Source organism: Perna viridis, chromosome 6 (assembly GCF_037379345.1).
Source record: "Perna viridis isolate PV_CMFRI_1.1 ecotype Kerala chromosome 6, ASM3737934v1, whole genome shotgun sequence".
NCBI lineage: Eukaryota > Metazoa > Mollusca > Bivalvia > Mytilida > Mytilidae > Perna > Perna viridis.
The window spans coordinates 22,694,063-22,712,525 of record NC_142450.1 but is presented as its reverse complement, the minus strand read 5'-3'; the positions used below and the strand labels follow the sequence as shown (position 1 = coordinate 22,712,525).

Here is an 18,463-nt window from a genome sequence, read left to right as displayed (position 1 = left end):
ACTTGTTAACACAACAAGAAATCTTGTTATACATTGTAGCTCTAAATTTTTACTGATTACATGTACATGTATAATACAGCATCAGTTTCTAAATAGAATGAAAGTGGTCAAGGAACTTCAAAAATTGTATTTACCTGTACATATACTCATAATAAATACAAATGTAAGATTTGCATCATGGGAAACACTAACAAAAAGAATCCATAACCCAATTTTAGACTTGGCCATGAGGACTGTGATGCTACATGTACATGTACATATATATTTTCTTAGTTTACAAATGTACATGGTGAATTAACAATTTACAGAAGTGGACTCTCATAGTATGTCCACATGTACATGTATAATAGACACCTGCAATATCAATCTGCACTGTGTTACATGAGGAAAGCTGATAAACTGACATGCAATATTTTTTTCATTTATATTTCTGAATTCACAATTACACTTTACATGTACATGTACATTTGTATGTCATTAGTGCAACTGACCCTGAAGTTCTGAACAAGCAAAATAACACATTGATCAAAGGAAATGCATAGTCAAGATTCCCTACAAAGTTTGATGCTACATGTACATTTATATGCAAAATGTCCAGCACATATATGTACAATAAATTCGACATATTTTATCCTTAATATTTAAGATGTGCTATTCATATGAACATTTTTATATGTACATGTAATAATACATTTTTTCAACATTGATGAAGTCAATACAAATGTACATGTACATGTAGCAACATTATGAATGCACATGAACATGTACAAAGTTAACATTCCTAATTTCCTTCATTGTGAACTCTGCATTTCCTTTTTTTCTGCTTCAGATTGAAACTACAATCTACCAGAACATGTACATGTAACAGAATACAATGAAAATGTACTATTTTAATATGGTTCCTCCATCATTTTGAACCTTTTGTTAAAAACATGTACATTTTGTACATGTATGATGTAAGAGTAATCAAAGGAACCAAGATTCTAGTGAAAATGAAAAGTTTGTAATCAAGGGACATACAATGTAGACCAGGCATTGAAAACAAACAAACACAACAAATAACATAAAATAACCAAAATAATACATACAAAGTAACAAAAGTAAATGAGCAACTCAGAGTCCACTAAAAACTGGGAGCATGGACCAGGTGCACTGGCAGGGTTTTCTAGAAACACAAGCCTAGTTGCCCATAATCAGAAGTTCAAATTTACTTTCAAGTGTAGAAAGTCCTAGATATTCTTAGTTTGAAATCAATGGTCTACTTGAGAAAATTCTTATTCCTCAATAAAGTGTCAATCAAAAAGACTGAAGGTCCAGACCCTAGGTGCAAGTACATGAAATTTCAAAGGTCCTAGGTCACAAATTGAGGGTTGGGAACCTCTGACCACCACTTATATTAGAACCCCTGAATACTTGTGTGTAACTCATTATAGTTATTAGATTGTTTTATACAGCCCCTGACTAGTAAATATTCATAAGTTGAATGACATCTGAATAAAAAAATCTGAAAGTTTAGTTCCAGTTCTGTAAATTCTTAACTCTATAAACACACTATAATTAAAAAAACACAACTTTACAAATATTTTCCATTTAAAAGCTGTACATATATTTTGTCATTTTTATCTGAAGCAAAAGTAATTCAAAATGATTTGTGTTTGTATGAATGTAAATAGTGAATGGCTTAAATGGTTATAAGTGTACTAATGTACTAATATTAACTGTTTCATAACTATTGATTCAATTTTTACCGAATAAACATAAAGAACCTTACATGTACATGTAGTACTGAGTTTGGACTACATATATACAATGTACTAAAATTTGAGGAAAGCAGAGCTGGCGAAATCATTTTTCAACCTGTCGGACATTTGTCCTGCAACCTACCAAAATCTGCTGGACCGAACAATTATCTGCCAGACAGAAAAAAAAAAAACAATTAAAATTTGCCTCAATTCGGACGCAATCTTTAAACTGGAAGTTCCAGTTGAGGCATGTCTAATAAAAAAACGAACCAGAAATCTGGTCCTGAAATCATGCAAATTTTACCGGACTGGCAGATAAAAGTACCAGTCATGTCCAACAGTCCAACGAATTTCGTCATGACTGGGGAAGCTAAGATTTAAACTAAAGATATGTGCTTTGACAATATGAACTATTAGCACGATGCTACAATAAGGTAGAAAATTTGTTTTGCCAGTATAAACAGTAATATTTCAATATACATTTGGAACACTGTCCATTTTATATTCAAACTCAAATACAACATACCTCATTTTTCTCACTATCATCACTCCCTTGTGTAGAAGTTGCACTGCTGTGGCTAGTTTTATCTTCCTTGTCATGTTGAAATGGACGTAAACTGTTGTGTATAAGTTCCATTGCCTGCTTATTATAAGCTTTACGACTTCTCCCTGGCCCTGCAAGAGGCTTATTGACATTGACATTTGGCGCCATATCCCCGTCACTCTTTGGTGACTTTAAATGGTGACTCAAGGCATTTTTAATGTCACTAAGCATTTGCCGACTCTGGTGATCAATAACGAGGGGTCTACGACCCCCTCTTTCTGCATCACTGCAATCATTTCCGCCAGAAGGATTCCGTATCATATCAATATCATACTACTTTACAGCCTCCTTTTCACAATAGTCTTTGTAATTACAATTGGTAGTTCAGAAATCACTTCTATTACTATCACTTTACATATTAATCAAAATCCTCAAGGAATATACTGATATTTTGTAAGTAGTCTATTCACATATTCTTAAATATTTTCCTTAAATGAAAAAATATTGGACATCCAGTACAAGTATTTATGTAATATCCAAAGTAGTCATCATTCAAACAGACTTTGCAAATATTGATGGACAACGAAACTAATCCAGGATGTGAATTACTGAAACATAAAAAAAGATTATTTGTATAAAATACAATATGACAGTTAATTCAATCAATTTCAAATTGCCTTTTCACTGAGTACATGTACATTTTAATACATAAAATCTTGTGGTTATGAATAACTGACATCATGACTTCATATACATGTACAATGCACACGATATGGTTAAGTGTAAAAACCATGCGTGAATGAGTACATTTACACTGTAAATGTATTTTGAAATAAAGATCAACATTAATGAACATGTAGTATGGATATAATTGTGCATTTTATACATGTAGAAATGAAACTGTTAAGATTAATACAACCATCAACTTGACCTTGAGTGAATGCACAGTGAATTTATGCAAGATATGTTATGCACAAATCAATGCTTTTTGCTACAATGTAAGTGTAGAGGCATCATTTGGATTACATCAGTGAATTAACATGCATGCAAATGTGAAAATATTTAAGCTGTGCCTTTATACATGTACACAGTAAATAATTGATGCGAGAAAAAACACCTTAATGTATGAGACAGAATGTCAAAAGGAAATGGCATGGACTAAGTACACATTGTACCTGTACATGTAAGACAACTCACATGTACACTGAACACATGGCAGTATGCACAAATGTACATACTACACCCTATCTACATTTTATTCTAAATGCAAGCACATTGATCATGAAACCAATGCTTTGGGGATAAAAAAAGAGTTGAAAATACAGGTGTAAAGTACATTTTTGTACATCTTTGGATGAAAGTAAAATTGGATCTTCTTTTACATGTAAGTGCATAACAAATGGAGCATAGAAGACTTGTGCAGTTAAAAGGAAAATTATTTAAAAAAAAAAAACATTATTTCATTAATCTTAATTTTCTCATAAATAGATATTAAATATGTTTACCGTTAAAATGTTGAGAGGAGCATGTATTATTAGTATCTATCTAAGTGGATATACATACATTTTCCCTTGGGCCTTATTCAAGAAATAAATAACACCTGTACACATTCTGGATTAATCCCTTCATCTTAAGCTTTCTTCAATTCATAAAATTCAACAATAAATATTACAAATGCATTATAAAAATTGGTTTAATCTTGTCGTACAAGATTTCGCAGATAAAATAGTTTCAACCTGTCTTTAACACCTATATTCAGCAACGTATCCGCCATGTTGATTCAAAGAGACGTAGATCTTGGGTTAGTTTTTGACCACTTAAACTCATAAGAACTGTTGAATACTACATCTTATAATATCGAATTTTTTTCTTTAATTTATTGAAATTTTTTAAAGGGGGTACAATAAGTAGTTCTAATCAAAACTCACCCGAAAATCCCTATCGAAAATCTGGCTATCCGAATATACGAATGGACTTGTCCAAATTTGTCAAATTCCTCAGCAGGTTGTTTGACCTACATTTTGGATGGACCAAGAGAATCTGAAATTCTCTAAAATTTTCCATGATAATGAGCATAATTAAAGTGAATTATCAATACCATAAGGTCTCCTTCTTATCATTTTTTTGAAATAGTTGTTTATATTGCAATCAATCCTGTTTACCCTCATAAATAGAACCTTCCACGGCTATTTGATTGACATAAGTACGCCCTTTTTGCAACATTGTTGACATTCCTTTGTAGTCACGTGATAATGAAAAAAATACAGACCACGTGTTTGTTTTAGGACTACACTACGGTGGCTGAGAAAAGTATGATTGTGGTTAATATACTAATGAGTAAGAATTAGAACGTCGAACATGGCATAAACATATAACACATGATATAAATGAGGAAAAGATAGGACGCTGATTTGATCTATTCTATTACATTCCATAAAATAGACCTGTAATTGATCCTAATGTCTAATTTTTAATTACATTTTTAACAATTACAGCAAAACTGCAACTTATACAAAGCAAGTGTGTCTGTCAACATTATGATATGGTGGCATATATCTGCCCCTACTTGTCACTTATTTGATATTGTAGTGACAAGTAGGTGCAGATATATGCCACCATATTGTTTACAGGGAAATATTTTGACCTAAGTATCGTCCTCAAGCCACTATCAATTGGAATGAATGTCTTAACATCTTCCAGGATTCACTCCATTCGTATTGTACAAAAGGATACAAAACATGAGAAAGTAAACAAACATCTTCAAAAACAGTTATAAACATAGAAGACATCCGAATAAAACATTTCGAGGAACACTTAAATTTACTCCTAATAAACAACATCAAAACCATATTTCCCGAATAAAACACAAATTGAAAGAACTCGGCAAGTAATTTGTTTTTGTTCCTGCTGATAAAGTTGCAAATAATATTATTGTTATTTGTCGTAAATTTTATATTAAAATTCTACACACACACAAAAAAAACGAATTGACCAACATTCCAACTGACTTAATTTTCAGAAAGTGAAATTGTGAACAAACACAAACTCGTCGATCCCTCTTTACAAGCTCAGCCTAGTAGCATGTAAGTTCCTACTATGTACTGGCTTCCCAAACTTCACAAATCACTTTATAAATATGTAGATTTGGATATATTTATAAATATATACACATTTCCTCTTCAAGTCATTGCTCTACAACTAGACTTTCTATTTTACTTACTAAGGCGCTCAATACCATAAACATTTTTTTTGTAACAAAACTTTACATATCTTATCAAATGGACATTTTATCGGGATTGGTTCGATTTGCTCGTATTTGTAATAATGTTTCAGATTTTAACGAAAGAATTTTAACGAAAGGAATCTTTGTATAACCGAGAAATTTTTACATCAAGGTTTTCGATATCACAAGCTCGTAAAAACATTCAAAAATTTATTCAATCGCTACAAGGAACTCACTTTCAAATACAGATGTACTTGTAAAGGATTAATATGTGCGGGTATTTCTCACCGTTTTGTTTGACGGTAATATTCTACACAAATAATGGAAAGCTCGCTACTCACCCAATAAATTAACGAAACAGTTGAATAGGATCATTAATAAGGGATATAGTTATGATATTGTTGTCAAATCGTTAAGGATGACATTTTTTTTTGGTATTAACTTGCGGGTTTTTACATAGAAATTAAAAGACTATATTTTAAAGCAGTTTTTGACATGACTTGGGTTGTGCCATTATTCAATGACTCATGATATAACGTGATTCCCAACCCAGCATGGGAAGAATTGGGATTGATTTTACATACGATGGGAACAACTTTTTGTAGGTTTAAACTGGTCTGGAGCTGGTATGTCAGTCAACTGCTAGTAGTCCTTAGTTTGTACATTTATATTCAGTTTCTTTATTTCCGTTGTAACAAGGGACTCAGACCTTTTTGATCTAGTAAGAATAGGTGACCATGCAGAAAATAGAAGTAGTAGCAATCACCCACCTTGCAGGCATCGTAACATCAGCCGGAGGTTACTGTTATATTAGGAAAAGCCAAGGTACAATTCAGGCGGTTAAAGAAAATTCGGAGCTCCTCAAAATTTTCCATCCAAATTCAACAGCTTTAAAGTGTCAATCATTACATACGGAAGCGAAACTCGGAAAACAACAGAGAGAGAGAGAGAGAGAGAGAGACAAAAAGAAGGTTGACACATTTCAGAATAGATGCATGAGACAGATAGTAAGGATGATATGGCCAGAACAGATAACAAATGAAGAACTACGTCCGTAGAACAAAAACATAAATAAAAGTGAAACAATAGCTCAGGGGAATGGAGATGGGTTGGGCATGTACTCAGAATGGACAACACCAGGATATGTACATCAGCATTGACGTGGCACCCTAAAGGAAAGCAAAAGGTTGGTTGGCCTAAACAACGTGGGCAATGACGGGCAAGAAAGATCACATCTGGGCTTGAGTAGTTGGGTGGCAGCCAATTAGGAAATGACACAAGTTGAGACAGTGTAGCAGGATTTTGTGTGACAGCGGGCACGAAGAGGATATGTGAGGTGAGATATGTTACTGTAAAAAAAATCTGCAATAATCGATGGGATAATGCAGGCTCAAGTCCTGTTCAATTTATAATGCCTTATATCCTACATAACTTGCATTACGATGCAGATGCACGACGGGGAATGGTTCAAAATGGACTAATCGGTATTTTTTTTAACTTTTCGAATGTCAGACCCCTCTTTTGTCGGAAAATTTTGTTAGTTTCGTGTAAAAATTTGGCAAAATTGGAAAATAATAGCCTTTTTCAAAATCTCTAGGTCCGCCACCGAAGTCTATAAGTTATTCTTGACTTGGTGCTTTTGTAATTTTATTTTTTTTTTAAAGATGTTGTTTCTTATGTTCTCAGCTATTTTTTTATGAAACCCATCATTTTATAAATAAATAGCATCATTACTACAAGAATAGGTCCACTTAGTCAACACTTTTCCCTCATATTTATACCATTGTTATATATTGTCAACGTCCATATTCATAATTGAAAAGATCATATCTGCAATTAAAATGGGCATGGATATCTGTTGCTTTTAACTTCTTCGAGCAATTCATAATAGCGTCTTATTGTATAGAAGTGAGGCATATAGAAATGAATGACAATTTGCATCTCAAAATAATGTTATCCAGGGACAAAGACCAGACATGTGAAACAGACAGACATAAAGTAATTAAAATAACACATACAAAGTAACAAAGGTAACTGAGCAACTCGGACTCCACTAGAAACTGAGAGCGTGGACTAGGTGCATCGGTAGGGTAAGCGTCCTCTGCTTTTCTAGAAACACCCGCCGAACTGCTAAAAAATCAAGTCCGGGGTAGACGAAAGGGGAAAGAAAAACGACATTTTTCAACAAGGACTTTTTTTTAGAGTAAACTACTGTTAAAAGCGAAAACAGCTAAAAGTTTTGTAATTTTATAAAATTCTCAGTAAAATCTTTACATTTACCTTATTCATCAAAAGCATAACTGATGTGGTATCACACCTCCTCATATGTGTGTTGGTAGTCCTTGAATGTCGATAAAAAGGTATTCCGAGTAAATTTTCGTAGACTTTATTCATCACATCTAAGTTTCGTTTCAACCTGTAAAGCTACTGATTTCCGTTCTGTGAATTATCATTCCTACTTAAAAATAATTTTTAAAGAATATCCATAAGATAGAAAAATAATTCAAATAACCTATGAGAGTATCATTCATTGAAGTCAACATGTAACATTGTATAAACAAGAACATGGGGCAAAGTCTTTTAACACCAAAGTGTTATATTCTAGAATGTAGAATATTAAGTTCGTGAAAAAATGCCTTTACCCAGTAACTTAATCATCCCTGCTTTGTTGTTGCAACACAGTTTATTCATCTCTAATTACAGAATGTCATTTTTCGTTTATTTATTTTAAGTCAGTACTTACAAGGTACTCCTTTGATGAAGTATTGTCGGATGTGGTTGTTTTTTTTAAACGGACATAAATTTTATCGTAAATTGGGATCATTTTCACAGTTAAGGATTTTATGTCTGTGTATAAGTATTTTACTGTGGTCTATCAGAAATTCTAAAAGAGATTTTTTCCGGGGTTGATATTTCCAGCTGCAGACCCAATCCTTTTTAGGAATAGATAGCACAAACTAGATTAAACAGGAGAAAACGTGCTTCGATTAAATAGGAGAAAAAATGCCTCCTCAGACTTGTTTGAACAGGAGGAAAGTTGCCTCCCCAGACTCATTTTAGCGACAAAACTTGCCTCCACAGACTCAAATAAACAGAAGAAATCTTGCTTCCTCAAAATTGTGACTTTTTGCCTTTGTTCAAACTCAAAATATTCTACTATTATGCACACTGATATAAAATTTTATCTTTATTTACGATACTTTTTATCGGGTTTATGTTTGAAACTTCAGACACATAATTTTTTTTAGAAACGAAATACCACAGACTCGATGAAAAGGTAAGAATATTGTCCCTTCCCCTAATACCTGATGTGTGGCCTTTGCTCATCTCATATTTAGTAAAATTATTTGTTTGTTGTTTCTTTCATCTCAAAATGGCGCTTACTATATACTATATAAAGAGAAAATAATCTTTTAAAATTTCATTTTTTTTTCAATTTTTAAGTCATCGTACCAACTCCGAGACCATTCACAGAAAATCGTAGTGTAAAAAGAAGTCCCTATTGCGAAAAAATAACTTTGTACAGTATCATCTTGATCACTCGATCCTGTCATAATATCAAGGGAAAGAAATGTTAGCAAAGCTGCATTTTTTTACCCAAAAATCAAGAATGTCTGTAAAGTTAGCATTGTGGGATATGATTTACATTTGTATCAATGATTAAATGAAAAGCTATATGTTTTAACATGTTATATTAAGACACATTTCATCGCCACTTCGATTTTTCTCATTTTTTTATTTTAGCCAATTCAACACATTTCTAATGACCAATATAGTGACAATTATGTATTGATCATTTATACATGTGAATGTTAACAAAAATCTAGAGTTATAAAGCAGAAAAATGGAATTTATTTTCAGTGCAACATATGAGTGTCGATATTGCATTTGTTCTGTACAAATTGCGTCACTAAGAAATCCGAATCATTTAAAGTCAGCCTCATAAGAGAGAAGAAATAGGTCAGCAAGTAGAGGAGCACAATTTGTTCCCATTGGAATGCCGACCGTTCGTTGAAAAACGCGTCCACCACACTGGACAAATATGTTGTCGATTAAAAATTTCAGCATTTTGTGAACAGGTTTATGATTTTACAACTATATTTTCTTTGGAGATTGTGGTGGCAGTATAGGCCTTATATTCTACATCCACCTTCGATATTAAAAATTGTATGTAATGAGTCTTGCATACAAAAACAATTTTATTTCGAGATTTGTCTGTTAATAAAACAATATACTTGTCATGTAGAGTGGACAATGTTTTGGCTACACCGGGATCTTTGAAAACTGATGCAATATTGACACGCATTGACCCATTTGAAGATATAACCCCACCTTTCCGTACGCGGGATTCGGTCCGTTTTAAAGCGTATACACATAACTCGTACATGACTCTTGCGTGGAAGTACAGGACACAGGAGATTTCTTAATCTTGGTTATTTTTTCTTGTTCTCGTTTTGTCCATTTTCTGGTATAATCCTCCACAGCATCCATTAGAATTTTAAAGTTTTTTATTCATGGAGCGTGGTTTGCGGTATTTGGGACCTTTAGTTAGCAAGGACTCCGTTTTCTACGATGTCATGCTATTACTTACTTATGGTTACTTATTGTGGGTTTCAAGCACAGGTCCTAGCAGTACTAGTACTTCTTCGCCAGACTCCGGCTCTTCAAAGATATGGTTTCCACCGGCCACGTGGCTTACTATTTCTCCTTTGTTGGTATCAAAATGTATTTCCTGATTCTAGATGATTTTTTAAAAGCATTTACATTGGGCGCTTTAATTATATTCTCTGGTAGTTTATTACATATATAGATACAATTATTACCGAGAATAAATATGAATGTTCTATTCTGTTAGTTCTTGCTTTTTTTGGTGTTGAATTTTGCATATATTTATTCGATTATTTGTTCTCAAACCTTCTACTTAAGGTTTCTTGGCAATATCCTTCTCATAAAATCCTGATTTTAGTTTGCATACCTCTATCATATCCCTTCTGATTCTTCTATATGTTAAAGTGGGTGAAGTCTAGTTTCTCGAGTCTGTCTGGATATGATAGACTTTTCATTCCTGACAGTTGTTTTACGGTCCTCTTTTATGTGCTTTATATTTTTTTCAATGTCCTTCAACTTACAATGACACCAAACAGAACTAGCATAAGCAAGATGTGTTCTCAGTAACGTTTTGTTGCGCTGTATAAATGTCTTGGTATAAAGGTATTTGAATGCCCTAAGTGCTGCAAAGGTGGAGTTGGCCTTTTTTTAAATCGCTTGTACATGATCATCAGAGTTTAGATTATCATCAATGATAACTCAAATGTCTTTTTCGTGGGCTACCTCCTCTAAGTTTGTGCCATATGTCACAGTATGTACGATGGGTTGTTTACTTCTTTTTCCCAAGGCGCAAATGTTTATATTTTTAGAAGCCATTCGTTGCTTCATTTCTCAATGTAGTTCGGGTCTTCCTGAATTTTTTTCGTGATCATGTTCATCTTTGATAATTCAGAAAATATTAGTGTCGTCTGTAAATAAGTATGCAGCTGTATCAACTGACAGTGAGATCATTTATATAGATTACAAATAGTAATATATAAATTACAAACCGTAACGGGCTTAGAACCGATCCTTAAGTAATAATCATACTACCGTTGTCTTAGGATGATAAAATTAGACAGAGATACAATTTATTAACTTAAAAATCTTATAAATAAATTCAAAAAGTTCATTTTCGCACGGTTTATTGATATGTTTTAAGATAATGTGGAAATCAACACTTTATCCTACCCACCGGAAGTAGCCTTCTGGTACACAAATCAACATGGGGAATAAAGTCAGCACGGTCTTCCCAACTGTTGCAAGGGCTACAAAGAACTACAACGTCGAAAATAGGGCGCGAAGAATGATAGATAAAGATAAGTTGCCGGCTGCACCTCGGCATCCGTCTACTGCAAAGCTGATAGAGGAGTTTGCTCAAGGTTGTTTGGGGGTTACTTGTGAATATATTTATGTTGCATAATTTGCCATAAGAATTACAATCAGATTTCTGTCTGTTCTCAAAGGATATTTTTGTCGAATGTATCAAGCAGCCTGTGCCTTTAACCACTAGCCCTATGCAGGGGATAAATAAAATTTCGTAAAGTAGAATTGGGCAAAATGTAAACTTAGTTTAAATTACTCCTACAACGTAAGAGGTTGGAATTCTGTTCCTCCATACCCCAACCTCTTACTTCTGAGAGCCATATTGCATAACACTTGTTCCACCGTTCCTTGAAGTCGGCAGAATTATAGTAAACTATTTTCCATACCGTTGTATACAGTTTCTTTACCATTACACGGGAGGTGACTTAAGAAAAACAATGACCTACCTAATAAGAACATCCAGCAATCCTGGAAATCCTTTGTAAAAGCAGTTAAAATGAACTTCATATTTGGTTTTTAGCTTTTTTTAGTGCGTAATTCCGGTTGATAAAATTACGAATTTTAAAATTTGTGAAAGAACATATCAAGGTAACCAATGAATTGCCTTTACCAACTTAAAGTTTGTTTTGTCAAAGACATATTGTATTCCGTAAAATTAGTGACCTAATTCAAAAATGCTGGTCATTTTGACAACTGTCTTCATTACAAATGTTTTCTAGGTGTTTAACAAATATTTAGGATTTTTATCGTTCGATTTCTGGTAGGTTAAACTTCTTTTATGTAAATAAATGACATAAAGTATTTTAAAACACATGTTTAGCTAATTAACATTTGCGGTGGCTTTCAACTTGTCAGATGCTAGAGGTTAGGATGGCACCAAGTCAGAAAATAGCTTGCCAGACAACCTCTAGCATTGCTGGAGTAAGTTTAAATAAGTGATTTATATCTGAGAAAGTTCTGTGGACAGACCGAGCACACCCTCTCCAAATATTGTGGAGAACACTTATAAATCCAAATTGTTATATGCTGAAAGATGCATGATTTGTATTTTTAGTATTCATTACAAAGATTTCATTCTTTATTGAAGTTTAGACCATTTATATGATAAATCTGTTTATAGCCGACATTTTGAAAGTTTGTTTAATGTTTGTGTGATGAGAGGTTGTGATTTTTCAAGTAAACATTTAAAAACCAGCACTAAGCAAGTGCTTTACTAATTGAGCTAAAGGTATATCACTAGCATATGTACAGCAGGTGGAGTTAGGTATTGAAATATACATGTACCTGTAGCCTGTGTATGCCACAAATAAAATGAGAAATTTGAGATGTTAAAAATTAAGATATTTGCTATTTTTTCAGCGTTACCAATTGGACAGAAATGACAAAATGGTTGACAATTTCATGTTTGACTGAAGTTTGTGTATTTTGTAGAGCATCCTGAAATATATGAAGAACAAAAGTTGAAAAATGTTGAACTTCATGAAAGACTGAAAGATGTTTATGTAGAGTCAGAGGGAAAAAATTCAGAGGTATGGAAGGATTCTTTAAGTATTAATATCAGATTTTAGATAATTGACTGTGTACTTTGAACAGATTTTGGTTGATGGAACGTATAATATGTAATGATCTGTCTGTGTGGGAAACCATCGCTCGCCAGCTCACCAAAAACAAGTAGATGTGTTATTTGGCAAGTTCTCATTAGCGTACACTTGTCAGTTTGGTGTCCATCATTTGATTGGCTAGTTCCAAGGAAAGTTCACCAGCCAACAGGTTATTTAGTTAAACATCCCATAACATCATACATTAAAAATATGTTCCCTACATTTTAAGAAGTTTAGCTTGAATATGTCAAGTGAATTTTGGCATGATATGCACAATTTTATTGACTTGTAAAGCATTGTTAACGATCTGCCATTTTAATTTCCGGTAAATGGGATGTGCCAAAACCTATGCGACCCTCCCGATCTTGTATTAGTATTCAAATAAAATTATCTTGGTAATTTATGATATGTTACATTGCAAATTAATTGTTTATTGTCAAAATAAAAATGAACAAGAAGCAAATGATAAACATTTTCTTGTTTCATAATGATGAATCTGTTGAAATGTGATTTTATTTTTAAAATATGAGTTCAGAAATGGAGTACTTGTTTTGTTACTTTTAAGTACATGAAAAACTTCAATGGGAGGGAACATTCAAAAAGGGAAAAGTTTTTGATAAATTTAAAAACAAATGAAAAGATAGTTAAAGAAAGAAAAAGAAAGGCAGAAGATAGTCAAATCCAAGAGAAATTCAAGATGTAAAGAGTTTTTCATTTTTATTTGAGGGGGGGGGGATTTTTTTTTTTAGACTATGACATTTATTTCATTGGTGCATTCTTCCCAAATCTTTTTTCTTGACTCTGGCCTTAAAAAATATGTTGGCAGAAAAATTGTTAATTGCCAATTACAATGAAACCAGCATATGTATGTAAGTACAAAAATTACATGTACATGAATCAAAGAAGTTGACTTGGGGTAATTAATAAGAAGTTCATCCATGACAGAAACCCATCTACAGTCATGAAATTAGGACATATATGAATCAAAGCATATACATATAAATTGAACAATAATTTTTTATCCTGATATTTGTACTATACAGTCGAACCTCGATGTGTCGAACTCAGATTAGTCGAAAACTCGGATAACTCGAACTACTTACAAAGTCCCAACAAAACTCCCCTTACTCCAATACAATTTTACCTCAGATGACTCGAAACCTAGGATAACTCGAGGTAATCAATCAGTCCCCTTGATAGGACTTCGAGGTTAATTAACCCTGATGTCTCGAAGTCAACTAATTAGTCGGAAAACTGATTGTTTTATTACAAACCATGATCGAAGTGTGTTTTAACAACAATTAGCGTGGCTATTAGAATTAATTTATTGACACTCTTTATGGTTTGATTTGTTTATTTAATTAATTTAAAATTGCGCATGTTGTTAAAAGAAACAAATTTTATTAATAACACGTCAGAATTTACACTACCAGTGATAACGGATATTTTGTTATTTTGAATTTTTTTTTTTAAATACAGATGAATTGTAAGGGTATCTGACTATTTAATGAAACATCAAATAGACGATAGTAAGAGTATTTCAACGACTACATTTGTTTCACTGGTGAATGTGAAATTTTATCGTAATATTGTAGATCAAATGGTTTGACGATACTCCTGATTGTGAATTCAACAAAGCAACATGTTATGAACTATGGCGTTTTTGATATAGAAAAAAATAATATAAAGGAAATTTCACTAAAATGCTCGCTGCCATTCAGTATTTCAAACATGAAATACATACAAAAAAAGTATCTTCCAATATGAAATGATGAGATCACGAATACCGTGTAAAGTGAAGCACATGTACATGTACAAGCACAACAAATGATGTAGATACAGAAACAATCATGGACCAAACTACTAGTATTTCCGATTTATTCTCGACCTTGGATTACTCGAACCTTGGATAACATGAACATTTTTGCATGGACCTTTTGACTTCGACATAACAAGGTTCGACTGTATTTTGACTTGGGGAGTTTTACTTTTTATTTTCTCATCTATTTTACCATAAAAAAACATGCAACTTTGGAGGAAGTACAGCATGAAATTTTAAACAAAAGCCATTCATTTTATTTTCAGTTTAAAGTGTTTTAGTCAGTATCAGATGGAATAAACATTTTTGGGGGATTTTATTTGTTCCTTGATTAGCTAAATCAGTTTCTTCATGTTGTAAATGCTTTTACATTCAACCTTCATTCAACTTAGCATTTAAAATAGCCAAGTACATTTGGCCAAGGTTTTTGACCATAGTCAGTTTTGATTGGCTCACAATAAATATTTTCATTTGATTGACACTTCTCCTTAAGTTAATTTGTAGGGTAACTAATTAAGAAACTTGTAGGCACTGTGCTGTCATAATTATCTGCTGATTTGCTTCGGTCGTAAATATATCATTGGTTTGTATAATCTGAGTCTGTTATTGATTGGTTTCTCGGGCATAAAATATTTCTATGCCGATAATGGTAATAAAGTTAATCATGGTAGACGTCAATTTAATCATGGTGCTGACTTCTCGACCAAGGTGGCCCTTCTAGCTAAAAAAACTCAATGAGAGCCCTGAATTACTAATTTACTACATTCACAAAGCACAAGTTCATAAAAAAAAAATCAACAAAATTATGCAACTTTCTCAACATATTTTTGAAAATAATTTTCACACCTTTTTTCCTAAACCTCTAGTACCAATTTTATAAAAAGTTGTAAGTGTAAAGTTGATCGTAAGTAACAATGTCACAACAGAAAAAGGCATTGTGATGTCATAACTTACGATCAATTTCACACTATTCAAACTTAAAAGGCAGTGTCCAAAAGATCACACAGGTGTTCTGTGGTAGTTAAGTTGAACACATTGGAGTAATGTAGGGCAGATTTCTACCTAGGCAGCTATTTAAACTACTTAGTAGCCTACCAAGATTTGTGTTGAAATTGGAACTGGTCCTTTTCAACTAGCTGTAAATATTTGCAACATGTAGGCTACTTAATTTTTGCTATTGTCAATTTACACAAATCTAGTGTTAGTACAACTTGTGCTAAGCAGTATTTTTTCAGAATTTGTCTTATTTAGGAGTTTGATCACCCTTAAAAGATCACAAAACAAAAACACTGTGATTTGTCTCTTTTCAAAAGATATTTAACTTTTCTTTTTTTACAAGTCATCTGCCTGATGGGACAAAATAACATGTGAAGCTCCTAAGTGCTAAGGCAATTTTCCTTTAATTGGATGACTGGATGTACTTTCTTAGTGGGACTCTCATTTTTGCCAGGAAACTATAGATTGTTATGGTGATGGCTGGTCTAGTTGCCACTTGACTCCCTCTGTTCATTCATCTGTCACTCATGGGGGGTACCTACTTTGTGTGATATGCATCTCCAAAAATATTTAAACATTATTTTTCAAATTTTGAACATATTGATGCTGTGCAATTACTATTATGGCGAAATTATTTCCTACATTTTCAGCATATTTCACTTAGCCATTTTACAGCAGTAATAAATGTATGCTAATATTAGTACATTACATATATTCTTAAAAATTTTAACTCCATCACATTATAGTTTTATAATCACTTAGTGCTTCTGCACATACTGAAGGTAAGTATGTGTTGACAAATATATGGCAATGATGCAGGTCTAGACATGTATGGGTCTTGCTTTCTTTAGAGGAGAATTTGTGATTGGTCATAATAATGCAACATTGAAATATTTTATTTACATACAGGTGACTGCAAAGAAGTTACCTCAGAATAGACAGATATTAGAGGATTCAGAATTTGGTTTCGAGGAGCCTGAAGTTATTCCAGAAGGAAAATTGACATTACGTCATGCTTTAGAGTTCATTGTAAAACACCAAGATGACCCACAGAAAAATTCAGTTGAACAAATTGCTAAAGACTACAACTTACAAACCTCACATGTGAATGAAGTGCTCAAACATTTCCAGACTTTTCAAATGCATTTGTCAACAGATTTTGCCAGTAAGCATAAAAAAATTATAAGGAAAGAAATTTCACTGGATGAACCTAAAGTATATAAATTGACTTCTGCCATAAGTGACAACAAGAAAAAAATTGAGGAAAAACCTGTGACTTTAAATCCTACTGAAAAAATTCCATCTGAGTAGTACAAGAAAAATAATATTGATGCCAAATGCTTGTATGATGTAGTTTTCATCAGATTCAGTTTTTGTGAAAGACAACTTGAGGATAAGAAAATGAATGTTAAAGTCAAAACACAACATTATGTAGAAGAAACTGCTTAAGACAGGGGATTCAAGCCAAATCCTAAATATTGCTTATATGTAAATATTGAAGTGTTCAGTTTACATAATAAATGTCATTTTGGTTATTTTTGATACACCACTGACACAAATATTGGTTTTTAAGTATTTTGTACACTTTACAGTATGAAATTTATTGTTTTTATCAACAAAAATACATCTAGGGAAAATGTTAAATATATTTATATGACTGCAAATTATTGTGGTGGTGTAAAGGTATAGGGCTGTTGTCCATGCCACCATCTGTCTTTGTCTGTCCATAAACATTTGGTTTTCGTGATATAACTTGAACATTGGTTGATCTTTATAAAATTTTATGACAAAGATCCAAACACAAAAAGGTTGGTATTGACTTAAGGGGTTATGGCTCCAACAGTTTTAGAATTAGGGGCCAAAAACACAGACTACCAATACATACAATTTAACTATATAACTCCAGTAAAAGTGTAGGAATATCTATGATATCAGTGATTTTGTTCCTTGTTTTAAAAGCAGCCAAAACCTTTTATTTTTGGAAAAATTTTTTTGCCAAATTTTTAAGACATTGGGGAAAGAAAGAGAATATATGGTACAGGGGACAGAAACACGTCATGTGCCAATCAGGAACTGAAAACCGATACTGAACTGACAAATATTCATTAGGTGACGACTTGCCGTAAAAAACATTCCCCAGAATTGAACAATTAAAGTACTGGGCCTAGAAATCACGCCTTGAGGAACATTTCACTTCTTTACCTAAAAAATTATGCCTTACAATTTGGAATTATCCTCCCTTTTGGGAAAAAATATTTTTCAACATTTTGGGAAAAGTCTCCAAGAGAAACAGCCAATATTCGGCTGCAATAAAAGGGTATCAAATTTTCTGGATAATGTTTTGCAATATTCTATACCACAATGGTCAGACTTGGATTGAGCGTTGGGTTAAGGTTTGAGTATTTTTTGGGCAAAAAAGGGGACCAGAAACATGTATTTTCCTGATGTCTTCACAATAACTTGACTATTAATGAATGAATCCCTAATTTAGATTGTATAATGAGGTACCATACCACCACAGGAAGATTGGAATTGATTTTTGGGGGTCAAAACTTGAACCTTTTTGGTATTAGGGGCCAAAAGGGGCCCTGGAACATGCATTTTCCTTATTTTTTGACATTAAGT

At 32.9% G+C, this 18,463-nt stretch overlaps 2 protein-coding genes across 3 annotated transcripts in view; one reads left to right on the top strand and one right to left on the bottom strand.

Moving 5' to 3' along the window:
* LOC148614104 (serine/threonine-protein kinase LATS1-like) overlaps positions 1–8,008 on the bottom strand; it is a 39,355-nt gene extending 31,347 nt beyond the window's left edge. Inside the window, exons 1-2 of one of the 2 annotated variants that reach the window (XM_088587961.1) lie at positions 7,790–8,008; positions 2,269–2,894 (exon numbers count right to left, since the gene is read on the bottom strand). In XM_088587961.1, the coding sequence (XP_088444087.1) occupies positions 2,269–2,607 (339 nt within the window). In that variant the 5' untranslated portion in view covers positions 2,608–2,894; positions 7,790–8,008. Of the gene's footprint in view, positions 1–2,268; positions 2,895–4,214; positions 4,354–7,789 lie in introns of those variants that run through there. The other variant, XM_088587960.1, reaches the window with a different exon arrangement.
* Positions 8,009–11,278: 3,270 nt separating this feature from the next.
* On the top strand, positions 11,279–17,373 carry LOC148614103 (NADH dehydrogenase [ubiquinone] 1 alpha subcomplex assembly factor 4-like). The gene is made up of 3 exons (XM_088587959.1): positions 11,279–11,478; positions 12,854–12,951; positions 16,748–17,373. Exons 1-3 carry the CDS (start codon positions 11,322–11,324, stop codon positions 17,147–17,149), a joined length of 657 nt encoding a protein of 218 aa, XP_088444085.1. The 5' UTR covers positions 11,279–11,321; the 3' UTR covers positions 17,150–17,373.
* The last annotated feature ends 1,090 nt before the right edge of the window (positions 17,374–18,463 follow it).

Bases quoted from the DNA above. Each gene is read 5' to 3' on its own strand.
- LOC148614103 (XM_088587959.1), top strand. From the start codon at position 11,322: ATGGGGAATAAAGTCAGCACGGTCTTCCCAACTGTTGCAAGGGCTACA. The intron at 11,479-12,853 runs GTTGTTTGGGGG...TGTATTTTGTAG, and splicing joins GATAGAGGAGTTTGCTCAAG to AGCATCCTGAAATATATGAA. The intron at 12,952-16,747 runs GTATGGAAGGAT...ATTTACATACAG, and splicing joins CAGAGGGAAAAAATTCAGAG to GTGACTGCAAAGAAGTTACC.